Source organism: Dendrobates tinctorius, unplaced genomic scaffold (genome assembly GCF_039654945.1).
Source record: "Dendrobates tinctorius isolate UK_male_01 unplaced genomic scaffold, ASM3965494v1 ptg000022l, whole genome shotgun sequence".
In the NCBI taxonomy this organism is placed as follows: domain Eukaryota; kingdom Metazoa; phylum Chordata; class Amphibia; order Anura; family Dendrobatidae; genus Dendrobates; species Dendrobates tinctorius.
The window spans coordinates 24,201,108-24,213,856 of record NW_027361690.1 but is presented as its reverse complement, the minus strand read 5'-3'; the positions used below and the strand labels follow the sequence as shown (position 1 = coordinate 24,213,856).

Here is a 12,749-nt window from a genome sequence, read left to right as displayed (position 1 = left end):
AGGCTTAAAAGTTGACCAGCGATTTCTCATTTTTACAACAAAATTTACAAAACCATTTTTTTTAGGGACCACATCACATTTGAAGTCATTTTGAGGGGTCAATATGACAGAAAATACCCAAAAGTGACACCATTCTAAAAACTGCACCCCTCAAGGTGCTCAAAACCTCATTCAAGAAGTTTATTAACCCTTTACGTGCTTCCCAGGAACTGAAGCAATGTGGAAGGAACAAATTAACATTTTACTTCAGAACCAATTTTTTTTATTTTCACAAGTGTAAAAAGAGACAATGAGCCACAAAATTTGTTGTGCAATTTCTCCTGAATATGCCGATACCCCATATGTGGGGGTAAACCACTGTTTGGGCACAAGGCAGAGCTCAGAAGGGAAGGAGCGCCGTTTGACTTTTTCAATGCAGAATTGGCTGGAACTGAGATCGGACGCCATGTCGCGTTTGGAGAGCCCCTGAAGTGCCTAAACAGTGGAAATCCCCTGCAAGTGACACCATTTTGAAAATTAGACCCCTTAAGGAACTTATCTAGATGTGTGGTGAGCACTTTGAACCCCCCCCAAGCGCTTCACAAAAGTTTATAACGCAGAGCCGTGAAAATATAAAATCATTTTTTTTCCTTAAAAATAATTTTTTAGCCTGCTATTTTTTATTTTCACAAGGGTAACAGGAGAAATTGAACCCCAAAGTTGTCCAATTTGTCCTGAATACCCTGGTACCCCATATGTAGGGGGTAACCACTGTTTGGACACACGTCGGAGCTCGAAAGGGAAGTAATGGCGTTTTGGAAGGTAGACTTTGATGGAATGGTCTGCAGGCATCATGTTGCATTTGCAGAGCCCTTGATGTGCCTAAACAGTAGAATCCCCCCACAAGTGACCCCATTTTGGAAACTAGACCCCCCAAGGAGCTTATCTAGATGTGTGGTGAGCACTTTGAACCCCCAAGCGCTTCATAGAAGTTTAGAACGCAGAGCCGTGAAAATAAAAATTATTTTTTTTCCACAAAAATGATTTTTTTAGACCTCAATTTTTTATTTTCCCAAGGGTAACAGGAGAAATTACACTTCGGGGCTCGGAAGGGAGGGAGCACCATTTGACTTTTTGAACGCAAAATTGGCTGGAATCAATGGTGGCGCCATGTCGCGTTTGGAGACCCCCTGATGTGCCTAAACAGTGGAAACCTCTCAATTCTAACTCCAACCCTAACCCAAACACACCCCTAACCGTAATTCCAACCCTAACCATAACCCTAACCCCAACACATCCCTATCCCTAATCCCAGCCCTAACCCTAATCGCAACCCTAACTATAATCCCTAATCCTAACCCTAATCTCAACCCTAACCCTAATCCCAACCATAACCCTAACCCTAATTCCAACCCTAACCCTAATTCCAACCCTAACCCTAACTTTAGCCCAACTCACTTTAGCCTAACTCTAATGGGAAAATTAAAATAAATATGTTTTCTTTATTTCATTATTTTTCCCTAACTAAGGGGGTGATAAAGGGGGGGGGGGTATTATTATTTATTTCGATCACTGTGATAGGGTCTATCACAGTGACAAAAATGAACCAATAGGAAATATCTTCCTATTGTTGCTGGATGCCGGCCGGCAGATCTCGGTGGGCGCAGTGCACATGCGCCTGCCATTTTCTTACAGGAAGAAGATGCCGGCGGCCATGGGGTGAGGCCAGGAGACCCAGGAACACAAGGAGGTAATGGGGAAGGGGGGGAATCGGGAGCCCCTATTTCTCTCTCCTCTGATGTGCGATCACATCAGAGGAGAGAGAAATTAAATGGCACATCAGACTTTTTTTTGCTATCGCCGTTATATGGTTAATAATGCCGATCGCAACACGGGGGTCCTTTAATACAAACTCTAATCATGTTCTCTGGGGTCTACCCCCGGCAGCCGAGACCCCAGAGAAATTCCGACTCTGGGGGGCGCTATATACTTTTTCCACAGCGTCGTGAATTCATGGCTCTGTGGTTTAAGTACACTTAACTCCCGTCGTTAAAAGGCGTATCGGCGGTTGTTAAGGGGTTAAAAAAAATCAATATTGCTAAAGTAACAGATCACAAGACATGTAACAACTAAATATTATAGTATTTCCACTGTTACTGATGTGTGTCAAGAAGCAATACTCCAATAAAATGTACCTTTCCGATGTTACACGAATTCTTTCATCACTCTTTGAATTGTTATCATCTTTTTTATCTTTAACATAGATCTGCACACATTCTTCTTCAAATTCATGCAGCCTTTTTTTCTCTTCCTCCGTCAAGAAGAGTTCTGTGGGCAAGTAGGAATAAAATAAAGGAGCTTTGTTCTGTTGGATTATAAAAAATGAAACACTGGAAAATAAATGCTGTAGATTTAACTTACTTGGTCCCTGGGAACCTGATCTCTTTTTCCATCCACACAACCAGTTTATGACAGCATACAAATGGCTGAAGACAATAAAAGGTGGAGGAAGCACAGGCTTATTGTGATAAAACATGACAAAATAATAGCGTTGAAACTTCCACAGATGATCAGATATTGTTTTGCATTCCAAATACACGTTACTGTAAAACACAGAAATGTTAATACCATTAGTTGCAATGGATAGTACATGTTTAAGTTACAGTGGGTGAAGTACCGGTAAGTATTGAACACGTCACTAATTTTTAAAATAATTATACTTCTAAATTCCTGGATTAAAGCATCAGCCAACTCCTAGACAGTGTGTGGTGCAACGTGGTGCATTTTTGGATGGAACAAGACGTGGTGTCCCAGATGTGCTCAATTGGATTCAGGTCAGGGGATCGGGCAGGCCAGTCAATAGCATCAATGCCTTCACCATGCAGGAACTGTTGACACACCTCAGCCACATTAGGCCTAGCATTATCATGCATCAGAAGGAACCCAAGATCCACTGTACCTGTATATGGTCTCACAATGGGTCTGAGGATCTCATCCCGGTATCTAATGGCAGTCACAGTACCTCTGAAATGCTTCCCCACACAATTTATTGTCCCACTGCCAAGCTGATCATGCTGGAGAATGTCACAGGCAGCATAATGTTTTCCACGGCATCTCCAGACTGTGTCACATCTGCCACATGTGCTCAGTGTGAACCTGCTCCCATCTGTGAAGAGCACAGGGTGCCAACTGTCGAATCTGCCAATCTTGGTGTTCTCTGGCAAATGCCAATCGTCCTGCACAGTGTTGGGCTGTAAACACAACACCAACTTGTGGACGTCCGGCCCTCATACCACCCTCCTGGAGTCTGTTTCTGACAGTTTGAGACAACACATGGATGTTAGTGCTAGAGGTCATTTTACAGGGCTCTGGCACTGCTCCTCCTGTACCTCCTTGCACAAAGGAGGAAATAGTGTTCCTTCTGCTGGGTTGTTGCCTCCTACAGCCCCCTCACATTTCCTTGTGTACTGGCCTGTCTCCTGGTATTTACTCCATGATCTGGACACCGTTGACAGACACAGCTACCCTTCTTGCCACAGCTCGCATTGATGTGCCATTCTGGATGAGCTGCACTACCTGAGCAACTTCTGTGGGTAGTAGACACTGTACAGTACCTCTAGGGGTGAGAGCAATGACAAAATGCAAAAGTGACCAAAACAATAGCCAGAAAAATGAGAACAGACAAATGGTCTGTGGTCAACCCCTGCAGAACCACTCCTTTATGCGGGTTGTCTTGTTAATTACCTATCATTTCTACCTGTTGTCTGTTCCATTTGCACAACAGCAGGAGAAATTGATTCACAATCAGAGTTGCTTCATAAGTGGACAAGTTGATTTCACAGAAGTGTGATTGACTTGGAGTTACATTGTGTTGTTTACGTGTTCCCCTTTTTTGAGCAGTATAGTAAAACATAAAAAAAATATATAAACTTGGTATAGCCACAATTGCACTTTCCTACAGAATAAAATAGCATGCCATTTTCACTGCACAGTGAATTCTGTCAGATTGAATCTCTACCAACATAGCCGAATTATTTTGTGTTTTATATTCTACCTGACAAAGTACAGAAAAATACAAATGAAAAAAATTAGAAAATGGCCGAAGATTAAAGGGGTGAGAAAAAAAGCTTACAATATGAATTTACACACGTGGAAAAAAATGGTGCCAGTGTCATCATCAGTATTTTGCATCAGTCTGTCTGTAAATGGATACAACACATTTGTGCAACATCAACGTGTGAATGAGACCTAAAATTAGGCAGGTAAGTGATTGATATCAATCCTATCAAACTCACTGAATAAGACATTGATGTCCAAGAAAAAAAAAAAATAGATCAAAATTTTTTCCATGCCATCTAAGTAACCTCAGTCATACTTGTTCAGCATCAATTGTGTTTTTTATTTTTAGGTGTTGAAAAGATTAATTAATGAACATGCTTTAAATGATTGTTTTACTTACTTAAATATAGCAATGAGAAGGTTAACCATAATGATGTACTGTACAAATACATAAACGGCCTGCAGAAATCCGTTTAGCCAACTTCCGGTAACGCAGAGCTCTGGAGTGACTGTGTCATTCGCACAAACTAAAAATAAAAGCAATAAAACAAAAAATGAAAAATAATTAAACAAATAGATGTAAACTTATAAAATATACAAGATATATACTATATATATATTTGTATATTATTTTTTATGCTATAAACGCTTCCATATCGATGAGGTGTAATTCTTCTTGACTATTATCTTTTATAAGAATGTTTGTTTTTTTCCAAAATGTTTTATTGAACAGTTTTTTAAAAATCATTATTTCCAATTGTAGCAAGCCTAATAAGGAAGGATGAAGTTTACAGTATATGGCGAGGAATTTATTTGTTTTGCATGATCTCATCCAAATGTAGTAGAAAAAAACCTATGCAAAATTCAGGCCATGCTGCAGATTTCACATCTTGGGTAAAATTTGAGGTAAAATCTCAGAAATATCCAAAACAAAATAGGCATGAGAAACATAAACAGTGGAAAATGTATACCATGTCTGACTACTGCCTATTGCCTAAGGCTAGTTTCACATGTTCTGATATTTACGGTACCGGAAAAAACAGTACAGGAGATATCAGTGTCCGTGTGGGCAATAATTGCAGCACACGTGTGGCAACCGTGTCTACCGCATTTGTACCACACTTGCTGGAGCCTGAGAAGCATTAGTACAGTTAGCGCTGTTCCTCGGCGCCTAGTGCTGAAGACCACTTTCATCATTCTCCCCTGCTCTGCCTGTGATCAGCGCAAGTAGCGGAGAATGTTGAGAGTAATAATCAACTGATAACAGTGAGAGCAGGTGGCAACTGATGGGGAGTATTCACCAGCCGCCACCAGCGCTATAAATAAATTTAAAAAAAATGGCTTGGGTTCCCCTGTATTTTTGATAACCAGCCAAGTAAAACTGACATTACCAATCCTACAGTTGTATTGTAAAAAAATGAAAACAAACAAAAGACAGCTCACCAAGTGTTCACCGCAGACCTCGGAGCTCCGTCTGAACTGACGTGTAATCAATAGGAAAAAGCAATTAGTTCCAGCTGCGTGTAAAAAATTTCTTCTTTATTTCAACATTAAAATTATGTCATCTTCATAGTAAATGCCATACACACGGACACGGCAACGCGTTTCGATCTGTAAGATCTTTGTCAGAGCCATAGAGATACACTGATCTCAGCTGCATATACACTCACTGGCCACTTTATTAGGTACACCTGTCCAACTGTGTGTTAAGACTTAATTTCTAATCAGCCAATCACATGGCGGCAACTCAGTGCATTTAGGCATGTAGACATGGTCAAGACAATCTCCTGCAGTTCAAACCGAGCATCAGTATGGGGAAGAAAGGTGATTTGAGTGCCTTTGAACGTGGCATGATTGTTGGTGCCAGAAGGGCTGGTCTGAGTATTTCAGAAACTGCTGATCTACTGGGATTTTCACGCACAACCATCTCTAGGGTTTACAGAGAATGGTCCGAAAAAGAAAAAAAATCCAGTGAGCGGCAGTTCTGTGGCCGGAAATGCCATGTTGATGCCAGAGGTCAGAGGAGAATGGGCAGACTGGTTCGAGCTGATAGAAAGGCAACAGTGACTCAAATTGCCACCCGTTACAACCAAGGTAGGCAGAAGAGCATCTCTGAACGCACAGTGCGTCGAACTTTGAGGCAGATGGGCTACAGCAGCAGAAGACCACACTGGGTACCACTCCTCTCAGCTAAGAACAGGAAACTGAGGCTACAATTTGCACAAGCTCATCGAAATTGGACAGTAGAAGATTGGAAAAACGTTGCCTGGTCTGATGAGTCTCGATTTCTGCTGCGACATTCGGATGGTAGGGTCAGAATTTGGCGTAAACAACATGAAAGCATGGATCCATCCTGCCTTGTATCAACGGTTCAGGCTGGTGGTGGTGGTGTCATGGTGTGGGGAATTTTTTCTAGGCACTCTTTGGGCCCCTTGGTACCAATTGAGCATTGTTGCAACGCCACAGCCTACCTGAGTATTGTTGCTGACCATGTCCATCCCTTTATGACCACAATGTACCCAACATCTGATGGCTACTTTCAGCAGGATAATGCGCCATGTCATAAAGCTCGAATCATCTCAGATTGGTTTCTTGAACATGACGATGAGTTCACTGTACTCAAATGGCCTCCTCAGTCACCAGATCTCAATCCAATAGAGCATCTTTGGGATGTGGTGGAACGGGAGATTCGCATCAGGGATGTGCAGCCGACAAATCTGCGCCAACTGTGTGATGCCATCATGTCAATATGGTCCAAAATCTCTGAGGAATGCTTCCAGCACCTTGTTGAATCTCTGCCACGAAGAATTGAGGCAGTTCTGAAGGCAAAAGGGGGTCCAACCCGTTACTAGCATGGTGTACCTAATAAAGTGGCCAGTGAGTGTATACTACATTTGATCCAATGGCATGCACAAATACAATCACATGACAATTAACTCATTAAAATTACATAACAATGTACAAAATAAATTAAAACACATGTTGCAAAAGAGAAATATTTATCTTTTCAACAATAATGAAGCATTAGGTCATTTCGTTTATTTAAACCATTCGGGGATCGGACATCTAGGTGATAAATCCAAAAAGCCTCTCTTGTTAACAGGTGTCGCTTTGAATCTCCGCTGCGGAAAGGAATTTTAACCTGTTCTTTTCCTTGCACTTTGAAACTCGAGGTATTTCTAGCATGGTGCCTAATGAAATGCTGCGACACAGCTGATATATTACGATTCATGTTATTCGTATTCTCAATATCATGTAGATGTTCCCTAATGCGCATCTTCATTTTTCTAGATGTGCACCCTATATATGATAATTTGCAAATAGTGCAATCTATCTTGTATATTACATTAGTTGAATTACAATTGATATATTGTTTTATGGTATATTGCACTTTATTTGCCGCATCAGAAAATTTTTTGGTGACATTTGCATATCTACATGTTTTGCATTTTGTAGCTCCACATCTGAAAAACCATTGCAGGTTAACCAGGTTTTATTAGTTTTATTATTGAGAGAAAATAAATTAGGTGATAATTTGTCTCCCAATGTAGGAGCTCTTCTCGATACTATATTAATACCTGGCTTTAATATATCTGCCAATTTACTATCTTCATATAAAATGGGCAAATATCTATTAATGATTCCCTTGATTTGTGGAAATTGGCGACTAAACTGAAAACAAATATACGGTTTTTTTCCAATAACTGTCTCATTTGCATTGCCACCAGAAAAAATCATTTTATTGCGTTTTTTATTTTTTACTATTTGTTGTGCTCGATTTAAAGACCAATCCGGATACATGCGATTTTTTAATTTTTTCTTTACATGTTCCAGTTCACTATCTAGATTACTCTCTTCACTACAATTACGTTTAACCCTTGTGAGTTCTCCTACTGGTATTGCTTTGAGGGTATGTTTATTGTGACTGCTAGTCGCATGTAAGATGGTATTCCCACTATAGGGTTTATGATGTGTTTTCGTAGAGATTATTTCCCCCTCAACACCAAATAAATCCAAATCCAAAAAAGATATATGTTCCATATTATGTTCATGCGTAAATTTAATATTGTATTGGTTAGAGTTTAGATATAGCATAAAGGCAGGTATGGCAGATACATCTCCATCCCAAATTAATAGGGTATCATCGATATATCTGCCATACCATGCCACCTGTCCATAAAAAGGATTGGAATCTGAGAAAATATATTCATATTCCCAATACGACATAACCAGATTTGCAAGGGACGGTGAAAATTTAGCTCCCATGGCTACTCCCTTCAACTGTAAATAATAACACTGGTTGAAGGAGAAAAAATTATGTGACATCAAAAATATTACTACTTGCAAAATATAATTAATTAGATCCATAGAGTAGTTACTAAACCTTTTTAAATGAAATTGCAAAGCTCTTATTGCTAAATCATGAGGGATACATGTATATAATGATACTACATCACAACTAAGCCATGAATATGATGACAACCACATCTTGTTAGAAAACATTTGTAACACCTGTTTGGAATCTCTAATATGGCCAGGCATCCTCTGTACAAGGGGTTGCAACAATGTGTCAACCCATTGTGACAAATGCTCATGTGCTGAACCGATGCCCGAGACAATCGGTCGCATAGGAGGAATGCCACAGCCTTTGTGTATTTTGGGTACTCCATATATAATTGGAAGCACCGGTTTTTTCACTTGCAGATATTCTGCCTGTTTTTTAGTAATGACTCCTAACTCCAAACCTTCCATGATAATTTGATTAGTTTTATCCCTAAATTGTTCTAAAGGGTTATAATCCAGTTTCCTGTATGTCAATTCATCTGACAATAACTCAATCATTTTATCATAATAATCTTTAGAATCTAGAACCACAACTACCCCACCTTTATCTGACATTTTTATAACAATATCTGTCATTGATTTTAATTCTCTTAGGGCTATAAATTGCTTGCCAGATAGATTTTTAAATTTACTATTTTTTTGATTAAACAAAATTTGCAATTCCTTTTCCACTATATCTTGGAATCGGTCCATACACTCAGATCTCGCGTGGACCGGATAGAAATAGGGATTTTTTGTGGAAAAATTTAATGACTGATTAACATATTCCATCTCTCTATTTTTTTCTGTATCCAAATCTTGTAAAGTTACCAATGACACCTGCTCCTGAAAGTTCATATGTAAAAATTCATTAGTTATTGTCTGAGTGTTGTCATCACATTCTCCTTCTTCATTCATTGTTGTTTGTGAATCATTCATAAAGTGTTTTTTAACAGTCAAGTTCCGCATGAACTTATTCACATCTAGTATAGTTGTGAACAAATCAAAGTCCTGATCCGGAGCAAAGTTTAACCCCAAAGATAAGATCTCAATTTGATCTGGAGTTAAATCTCTGGATGAATAATTTTGCACATTCTTAATTACTTGGTCATGTAATGCTTCTTGCGGGTAGTAATTCCTACTGCACCTGTGGTGCTTGCGACCCCCGCGCCTCTTGCGTTTTTTGAAAAATGTTGGCCTATATTCACACTGGTTGGTGCATTATCGTCTGAAGCACTCAAGTAATTATCAGAGGAGTCCGGGTCTGATGATGTAAAGGAAACATGCGGTTTGTTCAATCTAGCTCTTGAATATTTGCGTTTTTTATGAGCATGGCTTTGTTTGAGAATGGACTTAGGAGTTTTATCAAAATTAGTCCACTTGCCCCAGTCATATACTTTGTTGCTTGTGTAATCATTAGTGTCTCGCACAAATTTTTTCTTTTTTCTAGTAATAACTTCTTCCTCCAAAGCTGAGACTTTCTCATTTATTTTTGCTATGGAAGAATCAAACTGTGCCAATGTCTTGTATTGCAGTATAGACGAATTAACTGTTTCCATCTCCTGCTGAATGTCTTTCAGTTTAGTCTCTTCCTGCCGAACAATCAGTTTCATTAAATTCTGAGAACAATTGCTTAGAATAGTATTCCATTGCTCTATGAATTCATCCGAGTAGATTGTGGTGGGAATTTTTTTAATTCGCAAACCTCTCGGTATCATTTCTTTGCTCACATAATTGTTAAGCGTTTCATGATCCCACCACAGTTTCATTTCCTGCATACGAAGTTTTTCCAAATTAATCAGACATTCATTAAATGTAGTATATATGCAGCTGAGATCAGTGTATCTCTATGGCTCTGACAAATATCTTACAGATCGAAACGCGTTGCCGTGTCCGTGTGTATGGCATTTACTATGAAGATGACATAATTTTAATGTTGAAATAAAGAAGAAATTTTTTACACGCAGCTGGAACTATTTGCTTTTTCCTATTGTAAAAAAATACACAGCAAATATAAAGTCATTTATTTGAAATCAAGACAAAACACAAAGGAGACGAGGGCTTCAATGGAATGGGTGTTAGGCAAGTATAACTGTGTTTGCTATTTTTAAATAAAAATGGAAAAGTGTAATTTATTTGTATTTCAAATAAAAGACTTTATACTTGCTGTGTGTTTACTTACCATACAACTATAGGTTTAGTAATGGTTAGGTGTTTTATAGACATCTCTCCATTACTAAGCCGTGGGCTTGATGTCACCAGACAATACAAAGGTGACATCAACTCTATGAATATTACCACACTTGCCACCGCTACAGAGCAAGTGGGCAAAGCCGATCAAAATTTGTGCATCTAATAGATGTGCCTTTTCTGGGCTGCAGGCAGCTATTTTTAGGCTGGCGGGGTCAATATCCATGGCCCCTTACCAGGCTGAGAATACCAGCCCTCAGCTATCTTCTTTAGCAAGACTTGTTGTCAAAATAGGGGGGACCTCATGCTAGTTTTTTAAATTATTTAAATAATTAAAAACCGCATGGGACCCCTTTATTCTTGATAACCAGCATTGGTAACGCTGACAGCTGAGGTTTGCAGCCCGCAGCTGTCAGTTTTGTCTGCCTGATAATAAAAAATACAGGGGAACCCATGCCGTTTTTTTATCCATTCATTCATTTATAGCACAGTAGAAGGAAGATGAATTCTCCCATTAGCCGCTGCCTGTTCTCACTGTTATTAGCATCAGAAGCTATAGGCTGATCGGAGTAGTAGTCCTATCAGCCGCAGCTTGCTCTCGCTGTTTTCAGTTGAATGCAACTCTCAATAATCTCCCCTGCTCGTGCTGATCGCCGGCAGAGCAGGGGAGAATGATGACAGTGGTCTTCAGCACCAGGGAACAGCACTAACTGTACTGCTGCTTCCAAGGCGCCAGTACATGTGGTACTGATGACACACAGATGTCATCCGTGTGTCATCATTCTGCACAGTACAGGATGCCCCTCCATTACTAACCCCTGTCACCTGACAATACAAAGTTGACATCAACCCGAATACCATCACCCCACTTGCCACCACACCAAGGCAAATGGGAAGAGGAGGCTAAGTGCCAAAATTGGTGCATCTTATGGATGTGCATTTTCTGGGGCAGCTGAGAGCTGATGTTTTAAGTCTGGGAGTGGGCCAATATCCATGGTCCCTTCCTGGGCTATTAATATCAGCCCGTAGCTGTCTGCCTAGCCTTTGCTGGCTATTAAATATAGGTGGACCTTACATAATTTTTTTTTTTTTTCGGGGGGGGGGGGGGTCACCCATTTTATTAACCAGGAAAGGCTAAGCATACAGTCGTGAGTTGATATTAGTAGCATGGGAAGCTCCATTGGTATTATCTTCCCAGGCTATAAACATCTGCTCCCAGTTGTCTGCTTTCTCTCTGTTGGTTAATAAAATGTCAGAAGATTCTACACCATTTTTTTCAGAAAATAATTTAGTAAGTAACAAAATACATGTATAGTAAGCTACCGAAGCAATGTACTAATCATATATGTGACTGACATCTTTATATCTATCTATTCTATGTGTATATATCTATTCTGTTTTGTCAGGTCAAGCTGTGATTTTACTGTATGTAGCAGAAGAATTGCTGACTTGTCAAAAGACATCTGTGTATAAAAATTGGATGTCACTCGCATGGTCCGAGTGCCGTGTGTTTTTTTTTTTTTTTTAATCGCACCCATTGACTTGCATTGGCTAGTCTCGTCCAAGATGCGAGGACAATCGCAGCATGCTGTGTTTTTTCTCAGTCCAATTTCAGCTGAGAAGATGAGCTTCACAGCTTAATGTTGGTCAGAGTGCAATTCGAATTTTTATTGGATTGCATTCGTCCGTCTTCCTCGCAAATGAGTATGAGCCCTTAAAGTGCTACACAAGTGGTGGTTACTGTCTCTAGATGAGGTACCATGCTTCATGGATTTTCTCTTGGACAAAAGAACACTAGAACAGTTGATGTTTTAAAAAGCAGTATAGTCTTGGTTGTCAGGTTCTTTCCCCAAGATAGCTGTTGGCTCTTGCCAAAACCCATGTGCCACTCTTGTTATACTGCAGGTTATTCCCTACTACAGCATAACAGTTTGTGTTTTTTCACAAGTTTTCACCAGCTTCTCACATAATCACACTATAGTTTTTCTGGGGTTCACTGACCAAGAGACTACCAATTTCCAGAATTGAAACTGACCTCCCACAGTGCATGTTTGCATACCATTCACACAGGCAAATTACAAAGAGTAGACCTTTTTTAGTACAGTCCAGAAACTAGAATGCTGTCTCTGTAGGGCCACGTTCACATTTTCAGAGAAAATCAGAGGAAAAATATAATAGAAACTTGTCACCACTTCTGC

General features: G+C 39.8%; 1 protein-coding gene across 1 annotated transcript in view; it reads right to left on the bottom strand.

The window, feature by feature from the left end:
* Positions 1-12,749, bottom strand: part of LOC141084018 (transient receptor potential cation channel subfamily M member 7-like) — a 311,613-nt gene that overhangs the window by 79,078 nt on the left and 219,786 nt on the right. The window contains 3 exon segments of the mRNA XM_073568395.1: positions 2,175-2,307; positions 2,401-2,582; positions 4,439-4,565. Coding sequence (XP_073424496.1) covers positions 2,175-2,307; positions 2,401-2,582; positions 4,439-4,565 — 442 coding nt within the window.